This window comes from Astyanax mexicanus, chromosome 15 (genome assembly GCF_023375975.1).
Source record: "Astyanax mexicanus isolate ESR-SI-001 chromosome 15, AstMex3_surface, whole genome shotgun sequence".
Taxonomy (NCBI): Eukaryota; Metazoa; Chordata; class Actinopteri; order Characiformes; family Acestrorhamphidae; genus Astyanax; species Astyanax mexicanus.
In genome coordinates, this window is record NC_064422.1 from 32,180,770 (window position 1) to 32,207,038 (window position 26,269).

The window sequence follows — 26,269 nt, forward strand, 5'->3', positions numbered from 1 at the left end:
TTCAGACACGAGGTCACTCTGTCTGGGTGCAGGAGCGGGGCGCTGGTGATCTGGGAACTGTAGGTTAGCACCGGCTCCCTCAAGGACGAAGACGACAGAACCCCGGAGCACCTGAACGGAGATGATCGCAGCAGGAGGACTTTTCCACGGTGAGAGAGATAAAGCTACTTATTCTTTCCGGCTTCGTTTACATACAGCTCGTTTTTGCTAGCTTACTGTAGCACAGCTCCACGGGCTGGCAGGCTAGTGGTTAGCCGGTAAAGAACAGTAAGCGCATCCTGATGATGAGTGAGCCAGAATAGGGTAACGTTAGCTAACCTAAGCTAGCTGCTAGCTGATCTATCAGTGGACAACCATGGAGAGACAGTGAAGGATGATGGGCTAGAGCATAGCCGGCCTGTGTGGCCATGCAGCACTCTGCTACTCTCCCTTTTGTGACATTGGGGTTTGCTCAAGGTTTAGCCTTTAGCTAGATCTTCACGGTGTTCACTGAAGTGTGGTGGATCCCCATGTGCTCCTATCTATCTAGCTACCACTGTACCAACACACACACACACACCATCATCTGCTGAATCCGCTGACACACACTGACCAAAAGCCGGAGGGCTGCATCCCAATAAACTTAGGAATTCGTTTTATTGGGACGGGTCCACTGACTGTCCTGAGTTAGCTAAGCTTAAGCTTAACGTTAATTGACTGATTTGAATCTCTTGCAGCTTTCAGCTAGCTTCCACTACTAGCTAGTGGCTAGCTTTTGTCAAACTACTTTTATAATGTAGTTCGCTACCACCATCACCATGGACTGGAGCTGCTAGCCTGGCTGCTAACGCTAGCTAGCAATGATAGGCTAGCTAACCTACACAGATAGATAATGACTAGGTGGCAGCGGGGGAAACTGGACGCAGGAGGCAGTCTCAATTAACAACCATCCTATCCAACATTATAGCACTTAACTATTTCGTGGAAAATCCAAATAAAAATAGGCACTATAGGATCTTGCCGGCAGAGTATAAAAGTTATCAGTACTGTCTACGCTGACTAGCTATAATGTTAGTTAGCAGGCTAACTTAAGCATTCACTGCTTTGTTTTGACAGTTAACCTAGCATGTAGCACTACTGTAGCTAACTAGCTAACTAACTCCGCTTTACATAGTCTGTTAGTTAGCTAGCTACACTTTTATTTAGTTTGCAGATCTATTAGGTAAAGCTGTAAAGTAAAATAAACAACATTTATTTACATAAACTACGCCCCAATTTAATAATTCATCAGTTAAGCTAACCTAGCTATAGATAAAAACTGCGTGTTAATGTAAGTATTTGTAAAATGAGTCCTGTTCACAGTATGAAAACAATTAATTGTCATTTTATGGTAACTTTTGTAGCTACCACTGTAAAACATTGTTACATTGTTACATGAAAGCCTTTATAGTAGTAATGTTGGGAAGAAATAGCATAAGAATTATTTTTTTTCTTCTTAAAACTACCTGTATCTGCTGATTTGGGTAGCTTAACTCCACTTTACACAGTCTGTTAGTTAGCTACACTTACTAAAGTAGTTAAACTAGTAAGGTAGTTCAAAAGAAACAATATTTAATTCATATTCATATGTCATTATCATTAGCTAAATAATGATAGCATTGCTATGATACAAGATTTTCAAGGTCTCAATAAATAACACAGTATACAGTATTCTTTGTCCTTGTTCCTGTTAATCTTTTCATTCTTCTCATTATTGCTATATATTGGCTCCCTAAACCACTTATCATTTTTAAGCCTCCATAATAGTAATGTTGGGTAGAGATAGCAAAAAAAACAAAAAACAATTTCTTTTTTTTTTTTGTCTCATGATTTCTGCTGTTGTTTGCCCAATGCTGATGCTGTATGTCACGCCAGAGCCATGTCTAATAGTAGGGTATTAATAATAAATGCAGGCCTTTGTCAGACAGACCCTGTTAAACCTTGGAGTCCCATTCTGAAATGAACAGACTGCTGGACGGATTAGCCCACTGGCCCACTATTCTGGAGGATTGTGCAGAGCTGTAGATTATGTTTATCAGCCAACAACCAAGGGCATAGACTGCATGCTTTTTTGTCTGACAGTTATTAAGATCCATCTTTGCATGAGTCCAGTGTTGTAGGAAAAAGTGCTTGGCGGTTTCACTGGTGCACATCTCTCCTGAGCAGAACACTGTTGGTTGTTTGCTTTAATGTTGGTTGCTTAGGAGGGGAGAAAGCATTGTGTATGATGCTCAAGCCATGTTTAGACTGCTGCCCCGCCCCCCCCAAAGGGCTGCAGCTCAGTCTCAGGTGAGGTCTAGCTAGTGGCAGATAGATGTTTTTTATGTCTCCAGAGCTCTGGTCTGTTTTGTGTTGCTCGGGCTAAGCCTAATTAGAGTTGCTGTCCGAGTACGCTTCGACCATTAATCAAGCTGCCTGTCCTCTCGGTGTGCTTTACTGCAGCCTCTGACGCTCAGCCAGGACCCAAAAAAACATTTTTGTCCCCCACCCTCTGTGCATCTCATCAGGGTGCCGGTCACCCATTGGCAGAAACGCATCACACAATGTAGGCGCGCTTCAAGAGTTCATTGAACTCTTCATTGGTTTAGCCTCTACGATGGGTATGCGTGCACCCCTCTCTCCAGGCTCACTCGGCCGGCAGTTGCTCGGCGTCTTGCTCAGAGTTGTTGTTCATCCGTGGAGGAGATTATTACATCCTCTATGACCTACTTTCACTCTAATTAGAATATGCAGTAGTCTGGTCTTAATTACATTGCAGTCACCCATGAGTGACCGGATGCATGAGATTACTACCTCTTTTTTTCTTTTTTTATTTAAAGTAATTGCAAGTTGAAGTCGTCTCTTTACTCTTGAGAATTCACTCATGGGAAATATCTGTAAGTATATCTTGCCATTGGTTTAATTTAGTCTCTTTTTAGCAGCAAATTCAAGCCTGTTGCTAACCCTGAATCCTCAGGCTTACTGTTTTGTTTTACACATCTATAAATGACTTTCTTTCTGATGAAGACTGAAGATCACAGTTTATAATCTCTTCCACAGTCTCTGTCTCAGCTAGCGAAGTGCACTGAGTTGTGTTGTAAACTAATAACATCTGACTGTTGCAATTGAGGATGGCTGTGGTCCCTCTCTGAGTCCTTTACAGCACTGATGATTTGGTGATTATCTGTTAAGGGAGTGTACACGAGCAAAGCCCCAGAGAGAAGTTAAGGAAGTAACAACATTTTTGTTGATGCTGAATGTGTTTTGAAATAGGAACTGAAATTCAGCTTAAAAAAAACAACAAATGTCAACAGTGGTTGGCCCTGAACTGTTTTCATCTTAAAATACATTTTTATAGTAGATGCTGAAAGTAGTATTTAAAAGGAAGTATCTATTAGTATTTTTTTTAGCCATAACTTGAATCAATATGTAGTTTTTTATGTTAGAATTTCACAATGAATGGACCAATAGAAACCAATATTAATATGGCATATTAACACATCCTCCTGGTTCTCCATGCACTTACCATTCAGCTCCAATAAGAACATGGTGAGTGGAGGATAATCAAGTATTTAAAAAAAAAGAAGGACAACAGTCTGTAATTGTAGAATTAGGAGAAAGTGCTGATTAAAAAAAGCTGATAAAATTAACAGTGGGTGTAAAAATGGTGATGTTAATGTTGTAAATATTGGTGTTTGCAAACTAAAACACAATCACTTTAATGGCCCTATTGAGGACCCAATTTGCAGAAATGATGCCAAATGGTTCCAAAGGCATCAGGGATAAATTGCAGCATCAAGTGGCAATTTGATGCTTGACCAGTTTTGCACATCTCTGTTGCAAAAACATTAGTGTTTCTACAGAGATTTTACTTTATTTTGTCTACAATTAACAAAAAATACCATGATTAATTTGACTATAAATAATATATTCATGTATTTTTCCTCTTCCACATGTTTGTGAATATTTTTGGAGAAGTTTGTATGAAAATAATTTCCAATGTATCTTTTTTAAATCTGTCTGTTGACTAATAGATCTAGTTTGTTGTGTTTTCCATTTAACTTTAATAGGGGTACAGTCTGTCCTGAACAGATTTGCTGAATCTTTTCTCTCCCGCATGACTTCTATAAATACCCCTTTGAGCGGACACGAGTGTACTCTCTGTTTCTGCCACGACCCCCTTTGGTTCCACTCTCCCACCCCTTTTACTGGGCAGCTGGTTTATTCAGGGTCTGGACGGGTCTGGTGTGGGTTAGAGGCTGTCGCCCTGAAACCGGATGCCAGAGAGTGGAGACTCTCAGCCATAGGTTTGCGACTCAGCATAGAGGATAGTGTAGCTGAGGGTCATTCAGGACGTTATGATAGTGGTAGAGAGGTAAGAAGAGACGCATCAACTTTATACTGCACGTGTACTGCCGGAATCATTCGCAGCTGGACTGTAGTGAGAGTGTCCCTGTAGCCATGGTTGTGTTCCAAATCAGTCATGCTCTACACTAGGCTCAGTGTTGACTTGACCCAGAGGAATGGCCTAGAATTTACAACTCTATTGTCTAGTTATTCTGAAAGCAGCGTATGGATTTTTTTTTTCTCGTCTAGAAACATTTGCATCTTGTAATAGTTTTGACTGAGTGCCATTTATGTGAAGTGTTCTCTTAATCTGTCTTGCTTATATCGCTCTTAGTATTGAGTCCCCTTAATATCGACCTTTATATCGAGTTGCCATGTCCCATGGAAGCTAAAGAACGCTGCACTGACATTTAGGATATATGCGTGGAGTCACCTGCACTAAATGTGGATGTGATTTCTTGTAGAGTCTGTACGCATGGATAGTTCTATCCAGATGCTGCTGGTCCCAATCATTACCACCTACTGCGCTGTCCACTGTAGGTGGTAATGCCTCCTGTAACTTATATCTAATACATGTGCAACACTGTGTATCTAGAGATGGTAAATGCATGCACAATTAGAGTAGAATGTCCCATCCATCTAGCACCCACTATCAGGCCTTACTTCATCTCTGCCTTGCCTTCAACATGCTGACTAGTGCTCAGCCTCACTCACAAGATAACACCTGTCCTGTATATTGTACATAGTACTGAACTGTAATCTGTACATCATGCTATACTGTAAAAAGATTAATTGTGACAATCTCAAAATGTGTAGACTGTGATACAGTTTTTGTTTTCCAATACTTTTATAATTGAAGAATTTATTTTAGTGTTGCCTTACTACAGATACACTAAAGGATTGGGACACCTGTTCATTTACGGTTTCCCCTGAAATTAAAGGTATTAACATTTGTTAAAGTAACTCTATCTAGTGTCCAAGAAAGACTTCTAGATTTTGGAGCATTGCTATCATGATTTGATTGCAGTCATCCCCAACTCCCCAGCTCATTCTTTAAGTATTAGATCCCAGAAAACAGAGTTCCACTGCTCTACAGTATTTTGCTGAGGGGCTTTTTGGTCTTCTGCTAGCCCACATCTGGTACATATATGTTGATGTTTATCTGCTCCAGAGAGTCGTACTCTTTCAAGCTGTGCGTCTGTGTTCATTTGCACATCTGTGTCAACAATGCGTGCATTCTAAATGCATTCTTCAGAAGAGGTGTCCACAAACATTTTGGATGTATATTATAGTTAGTGATGAAACATTTGAATAGCTGTTGTTAACAAAACTCACCACTCACGTTCAAAAGACCAAATCTAGAAGCTAATATAGGGTTCTTGTTTTTCATTGACAGGAAAGCTGATAGAATTGAGCTGATTAAGCACAGTATGTCTGCTCTCTTCTGCACTGTTCAGCATATTTCTCCAGCAGGGAGTCAAGCGGAAAGAACTGCTGCCCTGCTGGGTCCTGTATCACCCGGCTCATATGAATGACCTACAGCAGGAGACTGCTGTCAGAGGTCTGAGCAGCTTTAACTCTCCATTTTGTATGTATTTGTGTTTTATTCTGCAGGTATATAGTGTGCGTGTGGTCTGAAGCGGAGGGGATGGATGTCAGCTTGGCGCTAGGGGGCCAGGACAGTGGTCTTCTGGCCAACAGTGCAGACCGTCTGAAGCATCCTTGTGAGGAGCAGGTAAGTGAACACTGTGGTCAGGATGATAAAGCCTGATCACTTTAACCATTAAGAGTGACAGACTCCTTTCCCCGAGTGTAGATTATTACTCAGGACACACTAGAAGATGAGAAGTTTGCTTCTTTAGCTTTATGTTGGATTTGTAAGGCTAATTCAGCTATAATCAGTTTAGTCAGAGGAGACATCAAATTTGAAAACCAATTTGATAATCCAGAGTTATATTAGTGTGTGCCTACAAACACATTATTATTTGCTTTTAATGTGGATCATAATAAAAGATAAAAATGGTAAGGGGGAAGTGAAGTAAGCACTCTACTAACCTGCTGGACCACAAATAGACTGTTTTAAAATAATAGTCACTAATGGAAATGCAAAGACCATGTCAATAATAAGTCATTACTAAAAATATTAGGGATATACCAATGTGGGAGGTCTGGGCCGATGCCAATATCTAATATTACACATGTATATATCTGCCGATGCCAATATACACATTTATAACTTGCTTAGAGACTAAACACCCCAAAATAACTTAAAAAAAATTAATTTTAAAGTAGCTCAGCTAATTGTAGTCATGTGGCCACTATCACTTGGTCGTTTTCTGGCATACAATAAATACGTCAGCAAATAACTGTTTGAAATATTGCTCAAAAGTAATTATCAGCCGATAGCATCATAATTTTGATATCATCCCAATTAGTATCAGTCTGATCAGTGTGTTTTTTTTTTTTTATCTGTTTTTGAATCAGATTTTGATAATTAGTATACTGTACTCTACTATACAAACATTTTAAAAGGCTCATATCCTACATTTTCCTATTTTTTATGTACAGATTAAGGAGTAAACTGAATTGTTTTAATGTTTCATAATGTTTACAGATAATGTCCAACATCCAAATGTCTGTCTTCTGGATGCTGGTTAATACCGGTAGCTTGCGGGTTGTTTGTGCTGATGCCCTTCTTTTTAATATGTTTTTGTGGATGTCCTTTCAGGATCGAAGCTCCAGCCCTTCTGTCCTACGGTGTGTGACCAGCACATGGAAGGATGGCCTACTGAACAGAAAACGTCCATTTGTTGGGAGATGCTGTCACTCATGCACACCACAGAGTCAGGTTAGTGACCCCAGGTTCTGAATGTTCTGAGCAGAGGTCAAAGCAACACTATGTAGCATTTTACCTTAAAGTAACAGGTAGAACAGTGTCGCTGTTATTATTATTCCAGGCTAAGCAACTGCTGTATGTAACTTTGGAGGCGCGGTCAGTAAGACGGGTTATGTATAAAAATGGTTATTGTTATTAGTAAAATAACCATTTCGCTATTTTATAGAAATAGATTTTAGCTTAGAATGTAGAATGATTTGATGTGCCCATTATTTTATAATGTGCTTCTTTTAAACGGCATATTTTGTACCTCTTTTTTATATTATTATATTGCTGCTCTTTTTTTTTTTTTTTTTTTACAAAAACAAAATTAATATTCTGTATTCTGGCTAATCTGTATTGTGCCTCATACTACAAACATTCAGAGCTGAAATAAAAATAGGCAGGGCTAAACTGCAGTATACTGAATAGGTGGAGATATGTAAATAATTTGGTCCTCTGACATCATTTTAATTATTTTAAAAAAGGTTGCTTTTGCAAATTGTTTCAATGTAGACTGTATAGACACATTTGTAATAAATTATGACATTTATTGTAGTACTTTTTTTTCTTTCTTAAGTAACACTTAAAACTGTGAGGAAGACTTTGTGTTAACTAATAACTAAAAATGTCTTTTGTCTGATTTGTTTCAGGAATGGCTTTTTAACTCAAGCATCCCCTCATTAGGCCTCCGTAATGTGATTTACATCAATGAAACTCACACAAGGTAAACACAGACCTGTAATACTGTTCAGAAGTTCTTCTCATGCACATCACTAGAGCGAACCCCTTACGGCTACTGCTACACTCATGTTACCCTATCTCCCTCACAACAAATATGCACACGTGTAACGGTACCTTTAATAGGCTGGTCCTCGGCTTGCCCCACTTTACGAGTATGCATGAGCGTCAGGTGGAAATCTGTTAGATGAAGGAGTGGAAACCTGTGGCCTTAAATATTAATGCTGTTTGTCAGCGGATACCACATGTTCAGATCCAGTGACCAATGCTAGAGGCTGCCTAAGCTGGTTCCCCCTGCCTTTCATACTAATAGGAGTTATTAATAGATAATTGTGAATATATGTGTCAAATTTTATTGAGAAGTGGGAGCAGTAAATCTATGTATAGGCTATATTAAAGTTTCTAGGTAGGTCTGTCACAATAATTAAAATCAACTTACTGTACAATATATGAACATAATTTCAATAATTTTTGCTTTAATATTAAATATTGCCCCTTAAAATAAAGTACATTAATGAGAATGAGCTATTATGCTAAGCTTTGGTTTTGTTTTATTTATGTTTTAATGATTTAGAATATATAGCCCTTTTTTATATTGCAATTACAATGCCTAAATAATACAATTATTTAAAAGTTTTTTTGTTTTGTTTTTTTCAAGTAATATTTAAATGCATTTGTATGCCTATGTATTAATTGTCCTAATGTCCGTGGTATAAAATGGTCTAAAGGTTATGATGAAAATTGTGATTATTTCTGGGAAAATATATTGTCCAAAAATGTCTTTTTCATGTCTTTTTGTGACTTGTGAATAAGCATACTTGCATTTCTGTTTAGATATATGATAATTTTGATATTTTGTACAATTTGCTGTACAGTGATGTGCCTTCACTAATGCCTGCATTATTGTTTACTTGCAGACACAGAGGCTGGCTGGCACGGAGGCTCAGTTACGTGCTCTTTGTCCTGGAGAGGGATGTCCGCAAGGACATGTTCGCCCGCAATGTGGTGGATAATGTCCTCAACAGCAGCAAGTAAGAACTGACCACACATGCAGGGTTTATTATATATATATATATATATATATGCTATTGTTTCTTTTACATTTAATTTCATTTTTTATACTTCAGATTATTCTAAGTAGCCGCATTTTGCTTTGATGACAGATTAGCACACTCTAGGCATTGTCTTTTTCATTTTTTACCCTTTTCCCAGATAGACCCATTCTATTGGCAAAATGTTTTAACGGGGACTAGAAAAGCTATACATTTGCACATTTATGTCAGCAATGCGTCCAACTAATACGATCAGTAAAATGGGTGTTCACAAATATTGAAACATAAAAGTGTGTGAGTGAGGGTTACATTCTTATTTGTGCTCCTCTGACAGAGTACAGACTGCTATAGTGGATGTGGCATCAGAGGCCAGTGCTGCAGATCTGGAGGCTGGAGCTGACCAGAAGGCCATCAGTAAAGTGAGACGTAAGGCCAGAAACTTTCTGCAGGAAATGGTGGCCAGTATCTCCCCGAGCCTCATCAGGTGTGTGTGTGTGCTTTATTCTTTAAATTGCAGCCTCCTGCATGTTGTGCAGAAGTGTAATCTGATCATTGTGACCACACCTAAAGCCTTTGTCTGGATTATTGGATCACAGTTATTATCTTTGATTGCATTTTCTACAATAGGTTAACAGGGTGGACATTGCTGAAACTGTTCAATGGCTTCTTCTGGAGCATACAGATTCACAAAGGACAGCTGGAGATGTTGAAAAAAGCTGCCACTGAGGTGAAATATATCTTTGCCCTTATTTTTATAAAAACAACTTATTTTAGCAGTCATAAAAAAAAAAAAAACATTTACGTACATGTTGATTTATATCTGAGGGTTGCTATATATATATATATATACACACTATACTATACTATACTATACTATATATATATACGTTAATTTTAAGGCTTTAACTGACAAATCATTGTCATCGGCCTAAAGATTTGATCAGTTGTCCTTTCTGATGTTTACTTTATTGTATTTATTTAGTCAGGCCATGTACTAATTGCATTACTCTATAAAAAGAAAAAAATTTTTTGCACTAGTAATCCTAGCACCCCCTTGGAAACTGTGTAAAGCACAGTAATCCGGCCAGCAATTAGCAAAATGAGGAGTAATAAAAATAAAAATACTTCCCAAATTAAGTTTAGCCAGTTACCATTAATCAAACACCAAACAAAAAAGGGGAGTGTTCCAATACTGGTGTTGTGAATGTGAGTAGACTGGTTGGTAGGTTGCCAAAACATACATTTTCCTACAGTTAACACAAGTAGTAAAGAAGCCAGCATTACTGCTACTTTGAGCTGACTTGTGGCTGAGCTGATGCTGGCGAGTTTAAAAAAAAAAAAAAAAAAAGTTTTTATTTTTTTATTTTTTATTTTCCTGTTTATCTGCATGGCATCGCTAGTGCTCGCATGTTTTTGGAAAGCAGCCAGATGAGTCAGCAAGATGAAGGATTGTGTACCGTAATTTGTGACCATGTGTCATTGAGCAGTCATTTAGTGTGAAAGCCACTGAAATACCTGTGACTTCAGCACAATCATGTAGTATGAAAGCCACAAGGACCTGATTACTAAATCTTATAGTGTGTCAACCAGACACACCCCTCTGTAAATGTCATCCAGGTTGGTCAGGTGAGCATGTTCTATTATTTGCTTTGTTTCAGCACAATGCTCCACTGGTTTTCCTCCCTGTACACAAGTCACACATTGACTACCTTCTCATCACCTTCATCCTGTTCTGTCACAACATCAAAGCCCCACACATCGCTGCTGGCAACAATCTCAACATCCCAATCTTCAGGTGAGTGAGTGTCTAACATTATTCAAACAGCACATAATCACTGAGACGAAATCGTGTATCTCCAAATACCAGCTAAAAAAAATGGAAGTCATCAAATCGAATTTAATTGTATAGCACTTTTTACAACTGATATTGTTACAAAGCAGCTTTATAAAAATGTAATCGCAGGACAGAGAATCAGGCAAAAAATTGAACATACAATACAGAATCCCCAGTCAGAGCGGAAGACAAATGTTCAAAGATTTTCATTACAAGTCATTCTGGAAATACAAGGCCTTGTGCATAACAGAGATAATATGCATGTGACCGTGCCTTATTGTGCCTTTTGTGTTTGTCTATCTGCTTTTTTTATGTTCTATCAATTGCTGTCTTTCAGCACGCTGATCCGTAAACTGGGAGGATTCTTTATTCGCCGTAAATTGGACGAGACCTCAGACGGGAAGAAAGATGTGCTGTACAGATCGCTGTTATATTCAGTAAGTAAACAATCAGAATTTTGAATCTGCTGCTGTGATTTTAGTCACAAAGTAAATGAGTGGGTTGATATAGTTTCAGAAAGCTGCTTGTAAGAAAAACACACTTAACTCTTTGTCTGTCTGTGTGTGTGGGTGGAGGAATGTGAAGTCTGTGCACCTCCATGAACTCTCACTGTGAGAATCGCCCACAGAACTGCAGAAACTGTTTGTTTAGGAGGAGTGACCAAGTGTCCAGTTCCCTTTTTTCCTATTGTGGTTATGGATTTTGTTCACTGGTTGAAATGGTTTCCTGCCACCAGTTGTGAAGCTGTGGAAGCTGAGAAAATCTTGTGATAATTATGGGTGGCACCATACCACTTTATCATGTTCAGTATTGATACTGTACTAGAGTAATGCCATGTTGAGTGTCTGGTGATTTTAATTCTGATTTTAATCCAGTACCATCTTTTTCCCCTTGTTTAAATTTGCCTAAGCTGCAAGTGGATGCACTTTGCTTAACATTGCTGTTTAAATAACGTAATGCTCAAACTGTGAAACATATATTCTGCATCCTTACAAAGCCTAGAATATCGACATGTGTTCCATTGGTGGGTTAGCAATTTGGACAGGAGAGAGGAGAGTGCATTCAATATAATTATAATAATTACAACTGATCTGTTGGGGGCACCAATATACCTCTGCTGCCACTAGTCTGCCACAGAAGAAGAAATGTACAGATATACATTAACTGATATTAACAAGATTAAACAGGGGATGAACCTAAAGGTAAAGCTGAATGTACGTTTCAGGAGTGCTTATGACCATTGTTCAAAAAGGGAGACCCTCCTGCAAATAAACGATAGCTGATTTATAGTCGACCCAATGATATTTGCCCAATAATTATAATCATTGCATTTACCCAAGACGTGATGGTCACACTTCAAATCCCATTAAACTAGCCTCTGTTTTAATGGGTTTCTTGTAGGAATACATTGTGTTATTTTCTTGCTTGTTTTAACTGAATTAAATCAGATCCTCTTAAACTGTGTTCCACCTTGCATGTTCCTCATTGCTTCTAATTTCTTCTCCAGTACACAGAGGAATTGTTGCGGCAGCAGCAGTTTTTGGAGGTGTATCTGGAGGGCACGCGCTCACGCAGTGGGAAACCATCTCCAGCACGGGCGGGTATGCTCTCCATCGTGGTGGATGCACTGTGTGCGGGCAGCATTCCAGATGTGCTCATCGTCCCTGTAGGCATCTCCTACGACCGCATCCTCGAGGGGAATTACAACAGCGAGCAGCTGGTAGGAGTCCTGAACTTATTATACAGAATAAACTGAGACAGTTAGCCTGTTAACTCTTACATAAATCAGGATTGTGGAGAAGTCTTGGTTGATTAGAATTAAAATGTTTCTGTTGTTCAGTGGTCAGTAACTGCCAAAAGGGGTCCAAAAAAGGACAAACTGTGGACCTGAAACAGGGCCAAGTGCACCTAGGCCCTCCTTACAACATACAGGATTTGGAAACTTGGAAAGGGATTTGCTGCTAATGTTTGTGTGTCAAATACCAACAGTATGATTTTTAAGGTCTAGGGTAGGGGGTGTCTCAATGGTCAGATCTGTTTGGGGGGGAAAAAGGGGGGCCTACTTAATATTAGGCAGGTGATGCTAATGATGCTATGGTCACTAACAACCTTTTGATATTCATAAATATGGTGAAGCATCTACCAGTATACACATAGGGTGATTATGATTTCAAGTCACTAAAAACATAAAAATAATGCAGTGCTTTTTATGCTCTCTCTCTCTCTTTCTCTCAATCTCTCTCTTTCTCTCAATCTCTCACTCTCTCTAGGGTAAGCCTAAGAAGAATGAGAGCCTGTGGGGAGTTGCCTGTGGAGTGTTTAGGATGCTCCGGAAGAATTACGGCTGTGTGCGTGTGGACTTCACTCAGCCTTTCTCCCTCAAGGTCAGGAGGGCATAATTTTTCTAATATAATTCAGGAGCCATTTGCAGCTCTAACAGACTGCTAAAATGTTCCCAACCTACCTTGTTTTGTCTGAACCAAAATAATAAGTGAGAAAGGTGACCAAACCACAGTCCAGAGAGAAGAACCCAAATGTGGACAGTCCAAAAGATGTCTAGATCAGTTTAACAATAGTCTGGTTCATTTGCAGTGTTAAAACACATTTTCCTCAGACTGTTCAGACCAATTACTAAAAGCTGTAAAAGGACTAGTGTTGTGGTAAAATCTAACTTGCTTTTGTGTACATGTGCATCATATACTAGTTCATGCGGAAAAGCTTACATTCGCAATACTTGTATCTACTGTAACTGTAGATTAGCCCTTAATTTTACCAGTAATCTGGTATAATAATTCTACTATGTGATGTGTGCACTGTATATGATGACAGGACATGTCAAAGTTTATTACTTCACTTGCTAAACTGCAGCAAAGAAGCAAAACTAACTGGATGAAATGTCCAAAAAGTACCAAAAAATTAAGCTACAAGTTCCCCCTAATAACTGTCTTTTCGCTCTGTCTCCCACAGGAGTACCTCGACACACAGCACAGCCGGAATCTCCCAGCTTCTCTCACTTTGGAGCAGGTTCTCATCCCTACCATCATCGCAGCAAGGTGCACCCTTCAACACTGTTGCAGCACTAGTCAAAAGTTTAGATCCCCACAAAAGTGGTGTTTGGCAGCCAGCAATATCTAAAAACATACAGAGATATCTAAAATCAGTTGGAAAATGATCCCTTCTCATAAAACTATAACGATTTAGTGTGTGATGCAGCATCAGGTCAAATGAGGGTTTGAGGACCATGTTTCTGCCTTGTAACTTAATAAGGCCAAGCCACATACACATGTAGGTGTAACAGCACCCAACATGCATTTAAATCGCATACAAATTAAACCACTTTTGGAGGTGGGACACATTTAAGACACATTTAAATCACATTTTAAACCTAATTTACATATTTAGTCCCACACATAGCACCACCATCGAATTACACTGTGACTAAACTCAAACATTTTTCATTACCAAATATAAATGCATGTGGATAACATCTTATCAGGTCACAATCCAAATACAATCAAAATCTCATACTATATTACTTTTAGACCCTGTTTACAAATTAAATTTCATAAAATCCAATAATGTATTAGAAATTGTCATGGCAGAAATTTGCATGTGCATCTGAACTTCTGACTAGTACTGTACTTTCCTCTAAAATTAAAATAATAATAATGCCTGTTAATGACTTTGCCTAATGGTGAGTGTTGTGTTTTCATGCTACAGGCCAGATCAGGCACTGTTTAACGGAGAAGAAGAGGAGCACCCAGACTCCAGAGAGCTATTTGACGAGCCCTGGAGGAGGCAGATCATCTCAAACCTGGCCAAGCATGTTCTCTTTAGTAAGAGTTTTCTAAAACCTCAGTGCTTTCTTTTCTCTACAGCTAGCTCTACTCCGAGTCTCTACAGCAAACAGAAACATGGGGTTCTGTTTCTGAATCAGCCTGCCAGAGTGACTGACAGCCTCTGCAGGTTACCATCGGTTACACAGTCCTCACTCTGGTGGCGTGTTGTTCTCAGCCAATCACGCTCCGCTGTGTTTGAATGCAACAGTCTGTTGGTGTTGCTTTTAAGGACGGCAGGTCAGGGGATCTGGGGAGGAGTGGAATTGCAGCTTGCTTGTAAATGTTTAATATAATTGACTTACAAACTTGAGGTGAACCTGGGTCCTCTGCTCTTGCCATACATGTATATCTCTACACTGAGGAGATGCCTTTTGTACAATTGTTTTGTTTTTGTTTTTTTAATTGTGAAGAAATTCCTGCACATCCTGATATTTTATTAAAATAATAGGCGTTTGGGCTTCTTCTTTTATGGAGATAGAATAGTGTCTAGAGTAGTAAATAGTAAGTATTAGGGATGCAAATTATCGATTAATTCATTAATCATTAGTTGATTGATCTTATTGATAGACTTTCGATTAATTGATAAGCGGCTTTTTTTACACTTGAATTTCAGTGTTTCGATAGGGCCTTTAAAAATACCAGCGAAATAGTTAAAACACTAGTCCAAAAAGTATATATTATATTATGATAATTATATTGTACTATATTATATTATATATTCCTCAAGTAATTATGCATTAGGAAAAGAAAACAGACATGTTTTTTATGGTATTACAAAATACATTCTTTAATTAAAAAAAAAAGAAATAAGCTAAGGACTGGCTCAGTTCTTGGATTTTAAACATTATACATATTAAAAAAAAAAAAAAAAAAAAGAAGAAATTAAATAGAGAGCCGAAAAGAATATTATTGAGCCTACAGATTATGAAGAAACTGCATCTAGGCTATTAATTAGGAAATCCTCAACAATCCTGGCTATAGGAACACAATGAGATCCTGAAATCCTGTACCGTCAACTGTATTGATTGGCATAAAATCTCTCTCGATCATGCTGCATATCCTCTGCATATCCATGTAATGCCCTCCGCCCTTCTCTCATCACACGCTCGCTCTCCCATTGTAGCTGTGATTTAAGGTTGACCAGGTGCACTGGTGCCATTTAGGACAGCTGCATGCGCAGTGTTCAAATGATAACTGAGTGAGCTGGTGGAACTGTTGTATTTCAATACCGCATTACACAGAGAACATTTGACTTCTTCGCCTAAATTAACAATGTTGAGATGATCCCACACCGCACTTCTGTTTGCCCGCTTCATTTTGTTTTCAACCCTGGTCTCTCGCGAGACGTGTTCACCTCTCTTTCCCACGCTCTGTTTAAGTTACTACAGTAGCGCCCTCTAGCGATTAATTGCGAGTAATACATTTTGTTCGAGCAACCTCTTGATCGACAATTAATCTAAAGTTGATTAATCATTTGCATCCCTAGTAAGTATAGTCTTTTCCCCCCTTTATATTTTTAGGTCCGGTATAAGAATACATACAATTGCCTAATGGTTCTGTACTTGTAGTCTTGGTAATCAATGAAAGTTATTTTAACAATATAACCTAGGATGTTTATTCATTTGTAAAAAAAAAAAAAAAAAACACATCCTTACATCTATAGTGTGATTAGGCCGTTTTTTGCATGTGAAGGCAGAAGCTTTTTTATAAATATATATAAATAAGCATAATGCACCCGCAACAAATCATGTCCATGTTTGCAGTACAATAATATTCCTTATGAAATAGATAATCCATTGAAAATTGGATTTTATTTATCAGTAATGGCACAAACAAACAAACTATGGCTCTTTCAAAGGACTGTATCCATGTTGCCCTGATTCATAAAAATATTAAGAGTAGTGTTGTGTTTTAAACTTTGAAGTTAACTCTGTGTTGTATTTTTTAGCATCTATTAGCATACATAAAGGTTGTCTGCTAGCCATTATACTTATCCTGATCTCTGCTTCTTAGAAAACATAGGGCACTCAACCTTAACTGGATCCATAACTGAGCTGAAATGAATTGCATGATGTTTTAACACATTCGTATTGCCAGTGTATTGAGAAGACATAAAGCCTGAGCTTTTTCTCTTGTTTTATTCCAGCTGCCAGCAAGTCTTCAGCGATCATGTCCACTCATATTGTGGCCTGTCTCCTACTGTACAGGCACAGACAGGTAAGCGATCAGTTGTTAAACTCTCTAAACCACATTCCCTATACATAATTTTATAGTAAAACCACAGTTATTTTCATGGTTAAAACTCAGTTCTCATAGTGATAATTCTCTTGCCCTACAGGGAGTATTACTGTCAAAGCTTGTGGAGGATTTCTTCAATATGAAGGAGGAGATCCTGTCACGGGACTTTGACCTGGGTTTCTCAGGGAATTCAGAGGATGTAGTGATGCATGCGCTTAATCTTCTGGGCAATTGTGTGAATGTGACCAGCACTAACAGAAACACTGAATTCATCATCGCTCCCAGCAACACCGTTCCTGCACTCTTTGAGCTCAATTTCTACAGCAATGGTCTTTTCCACGTCTTCATTGCTGACGCCATCATAGGTATGTTCTTCTGTCCTATTCTCTGTGTAGGGGCATGAGTTAACAGAGATTTGATTTGACTAATAATTTATGTAGGCTTGTAATGATAAGTACATTTTGATATTTCAGTATACAGTGTATGCTCAAAGCTATTTTAACAATATATTTTAACTCCAGTGTCTGAACAAAGTGAATTACACTTTAATAGGGTGTAATTTGAATATACTATTAAATGATCAATCAATTAATCAGTGACCTAGATCTTACTGTGTTAGCATGACATTAATATTATTTATACCAATCAAACAGATCATCCATCAAGTATGTAGACAGGATGCAGAGAGACTAATGTTTTTATTTTGTTGTTGTCTGTGTGTGTTAGCATGTAGCACCCTGGCTATGCTGAGGGAACAGGCTGCAGAGGCATGTAATGGTGAACTTGGCTCCTCCTCCACTCTGCTTAGCCAAGAGAGACTTATTCGCAGAGCAGCGGGCCTCTCCCACTTTCTCTCCAATGAAGTGCAGGTTGCTATGGTAAGAGACGTGGGAGTCTATGCTTACAGGTCAAAGGTTTTTGCATGTGCCACTGAACTCCATGGATTTACTTTTGTACCTGATCAATTCAAGTTTCAATTATCTAACTTGAAACATGAAACTTTAAAGTTCAAGTTTCAAGTTCACATTGCTGTTCCCGTAAATGACCTGCTCACAAGTATTGCACCATTAAGATGCCAATGCAGAGCACACCTGGCTCTTAAAGTAAATGGCAAGTGACATGCTAATTGGTTTATTTCACGTTACACCTAAAACACACCCATGATTAATTAGGAGACTTAGCACATGCCTTTTTTGAACCAATGCATATTTTGCACCCTCATAATATGAAAGACACACTGACGCCCAAAAACATCTGAGAAGGTATATCAACATGAAGCAGCTTATTTAAGCCAAAATTAATGAACAAGTATTCTTGTTTAATCAGATTCAGAACTGAGAAACCTAAATAAGTTAAGTTTAAATGTTTAAAAAAGGTTTTTCCTACATTAACATGCCAGAAGCTGAGTGTTTGTGGGTTCTCTTTTATTCTTTTTAGCTACTTTAATGAATGGCCAGCTGCACCACTGTCATTAGTTTAAAACTGTTTCATTTGGAAGCTAAATAATTCACCTTTTTTGTATATGGAAATATATGCTGGGGCTAATGTGATCCACTCCATATGTTCTATTTAAAGCCCTGTCAGACCATCTACCAGGTCTTCCAGGATGCTGTGACCAGGCTGATCGAGTATGGTGTGCTGATTGTGGCTGAAGTGAGTACTCATTGTCTTGTTTACCTTAGACGCAAAAAATGAGTGAAAAAATAAACCTCTTAGAATGAAAAGGGTTACATAAATTGGCTTTAAGATTATTTCACTTGTTAGGATTTATTAACATCCATGATGCTGTTTTTCTATACCATCAGCATCTCTTCTTCATCTTCCTTCAACCCCCTGCTATTACTTTGTCCCCAAAACCGCTTGTGCTGATTTGTTATATGACCAGAAAAAAGATCAGAGGGATTATTTTTGCAAAATGAATCACGTTTAGCAAAATTAGAGGAATTGTGGTACGCTGAGAATGTATTAATATGCAAATATTTTATAGAGCCTGGGCTGCTAATGTGAGTTGCATGCATGTTAGCCACTAGATGGAGGCATGCACCATACTGACAAAAACTTGAGTCAGTGTTCCCAAAGCTTCTTGCTTATCTAGGATGACATTTTTGATTTTGGGAAATTATTGAGTTAATAACTGTTACCAGATATCGGTTATATTGTGTCCACTCTGCTGCTGGCAAACAAGAATAAGTAAGCAGTGAGAAAGTTTCTAAATACTGTGTATTTATCAAAAATAAAATGTTGGGCTGAAATTGAATAAAATAAAATATTTGGCCAAACTAATAATATAAAATTATTCTAATATTATTTTATTATTTCTTAAACATTAACAAACACAAAAAATATTTGGCCAAACAAATTATATAAAATTATTCTATATTCTAAAATTATATCACAAATATTTTATGAACTTACTTAACATCCCAGCAGGCATTCCAACAAAGTAAAATGGAGTATTTCAGCAACATAAATTTATAATTCAGTGTCATAATAAATAATAACAAAATTAAGATTTTTATAAAGTCATAAAATGGCAATTACAAAACTCAGGGTTTTTATAAACATTTATAATTTTTATGTAAAAACTTGGCCAAAATATTGGGCCAGATGTTCAATAGGACTTTTTTTTTCTTCACTTTCATTTGATTAAACATTGAAAATGAAAGTGCTTTTTTTTTGCCATTTTCTTCTTAATGTTAGTTGCCAAAACATTCCGTGAGCCCTTGCCAAATATGGACAGTTTTTTATATCCAGCTGTTTTCTTTTGTGTTCAGGAGGACCAGGAAGAGCTGAGCCCCTCAGAGGAACCGTGGCCTAAGAAATTCCCTGAGCCCCTGTCCTGGAGGAGCGATGAGGAGGATGAAGACAGTGATTTTGGAGAGGAACAAAGGGACCGCTATCTAAAGGTGAACCAGAACAAACCAGTGTGTGGGTGTGGGTGGTTAGGGGAAACCATATTATTTATTAGTCATAATGAAACTGACAACCCCCTGCTGCCCCCTTTTCACTTAACCTTTAGCACAGCCAATCAAAACATGACTCTACTCCAAAACTGACTTGATTAAATAAAAGCAGTGGGAAGATGTATTGTGAGCATATATCCTAACGCTATAGTTTCAAAACGCCAACCACTTAGTTTGGTATAATATAATGATAACAATGTAAATTAGGGGGTTATGTCTTTTAACAGAATTTGAGTCTGTAAAATGCTTGAGTCGGCCTAAATCCCTGTTTAAATATTATGTTCTGCTGATTTTTGAAAGTAAAAAAATGAAAGAAAAAAAACAAACATATTTTTTGCTGAATTTAATATGTTGGAAAACATATAATCTGACATACAAATGTAATGTGACATTTGTATACAAGAATGATATTATATAATTTAGCTACAGAGCCAGTTCAGGGACACTGAAGTGATTTTTTTTTTTTAATCTCATGTTTGTTTAAAAAAAAAAATCAAAGATCTTAAGGGTTTGCCATCATTAACATTATTTTTATGTTGCACAGCCTTGCTTTTGTCAGTTGAGCTGTACGACTTTCACAGTTTTTATAAAGAAGCACCACGAGCATCTATGCAGCTTTTGTGTTTTTGTAATGTAATGTAATAAAAAAAAGCTAATATGCTGAATTTTGTTTTAGGTGAGCCCGTTGCCAGAGCACCAGGAGTTCTTCACATTTCTTCAGCGAGTGATCAGTCCAGTGCTGGAGGCCTACAGTGGGGCAGCTATCTTTGTGCACAGTCTGCTATCACCCATGGCAGAGAGAGAATACACTCAGAAGCTTTTCCGATACCTCCTCACACGCACAGAGAAAGGAGTGGCAGCATTCGGTAAGTCTCCGCTAGCCTGGACACATTTTGAGCCACCACTAAACTATGTGCTTTTCACGTGCATTTTACAAGCTGTGAGATACAGAAGATACAGAAGCATCTAAAGTGAAAGAAGCATGGGAACTGGGGAAAGAGTCATATAACAGTATTTTACACAAATATGACTCACACAAGACCCTTTAATTACTGTAATTGTCCTTGTACATTAGTGTCATCTTCTACCCCTTTAGCAATGGCATACAGAAAAATCCACTGATTAATTTAGAGTGTATACATATATGCCTAAAATATATATCAACGAGGTAGGTGGATGTGTAGAATGAAGTGACCTTTAAGTTTAGACAACACTGCTGCTTAGGGGTGTAACAATGCACTAAAGTTCAGACCTTGTTAAATACAATTTCAGTATAGCTGGGGAAAAAAGCAACAAATCAGGGTTATCAGATTTCTTGTTTCTGGTGGTTTAGATTACTCTTAGGGTGCTTTCCCACCTGAAAGTCCGGACCGTGGTCTGAACCGAGGTTCATGTGTTTGCTACATTGTATATGTTTGGTCCACCTATTTTTGTTTTCACACTGCAGTTTAGGGAGTGCCCCAAAGACCTTTGTGTGATACTCTACACACATCCTTTCACCATCACTTACTTATCGATGCGTTTTCCTTAACTGGACGCTGATTGGTTTTAGAAGGACATGCGTCTGACGTTGGCGTGTTGCTATGAAAGTCCAGAACAAACGAGGCAGGTGTAAAAGCACCCTTAGTTTCATTGGTGTTACTGAGTTATAACCAGACTTCAGACATAAGGTAAACTGAGTCAGAAATAGGGAGCAGTAGGGGAAGATCTTGACAAATCAAAAGGGGCTTTCACAATTGTGAAAGATTACTAGTGCCAGCAACTTCTCGCGCCCATAGACAGTGCAGATGTACACGCAACATCCTGATGCACTCTTCGCTCACGTGATGTGCTTTTTTGGTAACAGGAGCACTTTAAATGTGCGGTGAACCAGTTACCAGGTAGAACTTGTTGTGGTTCCTCTTTTTTTTTTTCCTTTTCTTTCTTTTTTTTTTTAAGAAAATTGTAATTTCACTTTTTTAAAGTTTAACATTTTTTTGCTTGATGTGAATTTGACAGTTGTTGTTTACAATGTATTGAACATTTTTGATGACTAGGACAGTAAAAAAATTATATCCTTTAAAGTTGATATATTGGAGCTACAAGGTCCACGCTTTTCTGAGTGATGGGAAAGCTGTGTACCTTTCTGTGTACCTTTGTGTCTGACAACCCTCGATATATGACTGTTGTTTTTTTATATTTTTGAACAATTTTTATTTATTTATTTTTATGTCTGTTGTGTGCTTTTTTTGTAGGAGAAAGTGCTACACACTACCTCGTGAAAAATACAGTGAAGACGTTTAAAGAGCTGGGGGTGAGACAACTTGTACACATATTTAAGGTTTAGTCAATGTAATTTATAGCAGTGTTACTCAGTGCTGGTTTGCATTTGTGTGTGTGTGTATGTGATTGACAGGTGCTGAAGGAGCGTTGTGAAGATGGTGTGTGTCGTCTGGAGCTGAGCACTACGTTCCAACCTCAGGCCAACAGGAACAAGCTCCTGCATTACATCCTGGGCTTCAGTCTGCTATGAGCCTGCGGTAGGGCAGTCATACTATTAACCCCCTATGTCTTGCTCAAGGGCTTCTCCTCTCCTGGCTACTCACAACAGTCAAAGGTGCTACTTTATGGAAAGCTTTACCCAGAAGTGCCTTCAGAAAAACAACTAGGACTGGACTGAGCCTGCATTGCCCTTCGTCAGATGCTTTCCCAGACGCCCACACCCGAGTGCAGAAACTCATTCAACGCACTCATTCCTGCTCATTTGCAAGGGACCTTTTTCCAGACAGCTGTGTGCAAAATATTCCTGTTCCTGTCTGGTTTGCTTGTCCTTTGCCATAGAGTTTTTTCACATTTTCCTGTTTAATCGCTACACTCTGAGCCAGTCTGCTTGGTTCCCGCTAAATCTCGGATGTGTATGTGAATGTCACTCTTTATTCATACAGGTTGCCTTCAGTTTAAACCAGTCTGCTGTACAGAAGACAGCTGGTGTAGGTTTTCACTTTTAAGGGCATTGAATTCACTCGTACTGTTGGACAGAATGTGTGTAGATATAATGTATCTTTAGCCTTTCATAGATTGTCATGTAAATGTATTAGATGTAAAGGAATATTTAAACATTCAATAAGCTGTGTGTTTGACTCATGAACTGCTACCTTGTTCTATCTAAAAGTTGCTGAATGGAAAGTGACATGCATTTCCGTATATATGGGAAATTCCCTATTAAATCATCACTCTGTCACAGAAAGTAATCTGAAGGCCACAGATTATTCAGGAGAAAAGGTCATAGTTAGTTTATATGTGCATGTTTGCTGAATAGAGAAAAGCTAAGGGCCAGTCTGGTAAAGGCCAGTTTTTAATCGCCTGTTAGTGGATCTTCTTTTCTTGTTTTTTGTTTTTGTTTGTTTTAAAGTAGCACCGTAGTTCTGTTAAAATCATGCAGTAGTGTAAGAATACTGGGATTTTGGATCAAGGTTTCCCTCTTTGTACATATCTGTCATGCCAGGACCTTAACATTTATAAAAAGTACAAATTAGAAATGAAATTATCTGGATCAGCCTTTTAAAGAAATACAGCACATAGATGTGCAGTAAAATGTAAAACCTTACATTATTCTCTTCCTGAGTACAGTAAATATTCTATCTCCAGTCAGTTTTAGACATGGGCCCAATGCTTATCATTGTACATCCCCATTGTAATTATACATACCTTATGCTGTAAGTGTTGCAGTATGCCACTACAACAACAAAAAAAACAAAAAAGCTTTTAATTTGCTTAGTATTTGAAGAATATGGGTTCACTTGCTGAAGCTTTACTGCATTACGTCAGTGCACTATAAAAAAAAAAACTTTATCCTGTCCGCATAAAAAAAATATGTTTTTGACAGTTTAGACATAGCCATGATTGCCCCTGTTTCTATGCACTTACTTTTTACGTTTTCTTTTTTCCTCAGGCCAGGAGCTCTTAATGGGCATTTAGGTGCACACAGTGTGCAGCTTTGTATGATATATATGTTACAGTATTTCTGCTTTTTACCCTGCCAAACACAAAAAATAAAAAACAGTGCTGAATAGGCAGATGATCAAGGTACAAAGGAATAAACCACTGAACTAAGCTCACATCTAAATGCATGTCCTACACCAGCTAGTTAGCATCAGTCTTTTTCTAAAATAACAATAAGAATAATGTTAATAGTAACTCTCTCTCTTTATTGCAATAGGGTGTGTCGTGTTGTATGGAAATGCTAAAACTGATCAAATAGTTTTGCTGCTTGCTCCATGTTGAGTTTTAATGTCTTGTGTAGTTTGTGTGCGTTTTTTTTTTTTGTTTACTGTGATATGAACTTTTATATTGACCTTCACCAAACCACATACTGAAAGTAAGACCCTGTTTACACCTGGTCACTTTATGCATTTTGAGTATCAGGATTATATCTGGATCCTGAATGACTGTGCAAGTGTAAACGCTCCGAATATGCATTTAATCAGACACAAACCACTTTGATCACGCACACCATTTCAGGAGGTGGCCTAAGATGCATTTGAGCCACATGAGCTCTTCAGGCTGCAGACTGTGCTCACGAGAAGTAACTATGCTGGAGGCAGAGTGAGGAAGAGTTCCACAGTAAACATACACACCAAACTACTTCATATCCTTGGACAAATGAGTGCAGAAAATCCGTCAAGGTACTTCTTCCCATTCATTGTCCCCCTTCTAATCTAGATACTGCTTACATGACATGATCAGGTGTAATCAGGGTCTAGTCTAACATTCTGGTACTTAAAAGCATTTACATGAGTCCTGAAGACAGTGTTTTTGTTTTCATTAATGTTTTTTTAGGATGCTTATAACAATGTTTTCTACTTCTGTGATGTTTATAGAGAAATAATCTCGTAGACGTTGCTTACTGGATAGTGCACTACTATTTATTATTTTCTGTGGTTTAGTCTTCACGACTCCTGCCTATAATAGATTGAGAAATGGGTGGAGAATGATGTAAATGCAGGTGTTTGGAGGAGTATTTTTGGACATTTTTGGATGCTGTGTGAGAAATGGAGAAGTGAGGCACCTTGTGTATAAGATTTTACAGTTTTAATCTGTGAATGTGTAGCTTTTCTAGGGGGGTCCTTGTGAGAGAAGGCCCCCTCTGGATGTGTCTGTTAATATAATTGAATGTATTGTTGAAGTGCAGCAAGTGCATGCTTGTGAACAGTTGTTTTTAGTCTTTAGACGTGTTTAGAAAACACACAGCTGTGAAGAAACACTGGGGTATATTAGTCTGTGGACGTTTGCTTGCTTGCTGAGATCAGCAGTGCCCTGAAACTGGTTCTAAAGTGACTGTGAATGAAAAGAGTTATCTCTAAAGGCAATATACTATTTTTTTTTCTTGGTTGATGACTATGTTTATGATGATGTGGTGTTTTCTTTGTAACAATGACTCATTTGAGTAGGAAATGCCACAGCAATTGTCATGCTCTCCATCTCAAAAGCAAATTTTTTAAACCCAGGGAGGAAAGAAAGCAGTGATGTAAAGCAGCTGAGGAGAAGTTTCCTGAATAAGCACAAATGTTGAAGCAATTACATGCCGATCCTGCCATTAACACTCCCCGTTCCTCCCTCCTGCCCTTTTGTGCTGTGTGGACTGTGCTGAAAACAGTATGAAACACGGCCCTAACCACGTTAAAACCCTGTATAGTCAGTTCATTACATATCATCTGCTGTTTCGCTGTGAACAGTTCTTATATAGGATAAAACCCCCCAACTATAACTAAGAGATACTTGCGTAATTCTTCCTCTAACCCTTTACCGCTGTTAGAACAATGACTCATGCCTTCACGAGACAGCCGTCCGTAATCACTGCAAGGAGAAGGGAACAGCAGCTTTAAAACAAGATTGTTCTTCACAGTCGTTATTAATCAGGAAATTTTGTGTAGTGTACAGCCGTTTTCCCCCTGGAGTTTCCTCACATTACCATTGCTATTTTGGTACTAAGGTAACGAGCTAAACACCACCCCTGTCACCAGCTCTAGTTGCTCACTGTCATCATGTTTCCAATGTCTGCAAAACAATGTTTTCAAACACTGGTAAACTTTTTTTGTTTGTAAAATAAATGAATCATAGTTTAACAAATTATGGTGGGTCTGTTGTCATTTGTATAACATGCATGCTTGAGCTCATTGTGTTTCTTCTGGTTATTATAATAGTTGGGTTGAACAATAATATGATAACAGATTTTAAAACATTTTTGACTTAAAAAACATTTATTCTTTGGTAGTAATTTTTTGTTAATAACGATACATCAAACATTGCATACAAACAATGCATACATCTAAAACAATTAAAATAAGTTTAATTGTCTGAATAAAACCTTGTTTTCTGTTGGCTAGGCAGTGATTACTGTTTTT

At 38.1% G+C, this 26,269-nt stretch overlaps 2 protein-coding genes across 3 annotated transcripts in view; one reads left to right on the forward strand and one right to left on the reverse strand.

The window, feature by feature from the left end:
• On the forward strand, positions 1–25,995 carry gpam (glycerol-3-phosphate acyltransferase, mitochondrial). 2 transcript variants are annotated; one of them, XM_022668950.2, is made up of 21 exons: positions 1–149; positions 5,959–6,079; positions 7,073–7,192; positions 7,873–7,946; positions 8,878–8,991; positions 9,347–9,496; positions 9,640–9,739; positions 10,671–10,807; positions 11,184–11,283; positions 12,354–12,566; positions 13,117–13,230; positions 13,814–13,899; positions 14,567–14,682; positions 16,832–16,902; positions 17,024–17,288; positions 17,650–17,801; positions 18,499–18,576; positions 19,698–19,829; positions 20,563–20,752; positions 22,121–22,179; positions 22,282–25,995. In XM_022668950.2, exons 2-21 carry the CDS (start codon positions 5,993–5,995, stop codon positions 22,396–22,398), a joined length of 2,475 nt encoding a protein of 824 aa, XP_022524671.2. In that variant the 5' UTR covers positions 1–149; positions 5,959–5,992; the 3' UTR covers positions 22,399–25,995. The 2 variants fall into 2 exon arrangements, with proteins under 2 accessions (XP_022524671.2, XP_022524672.2); XM_022668951.2 differs by lacking the exon at positions 1–149 and adding an exon at positions 2,364–2,894.
• Positions 1–26,269, reverse strand: part of tectb (tectorin beta) — an 87,599-nt gene that overhangs the window by 9,237 nt on the left and 52,093 nt on the right. The gene's annotated exons all lie outside the window — the stretch shown is intronic.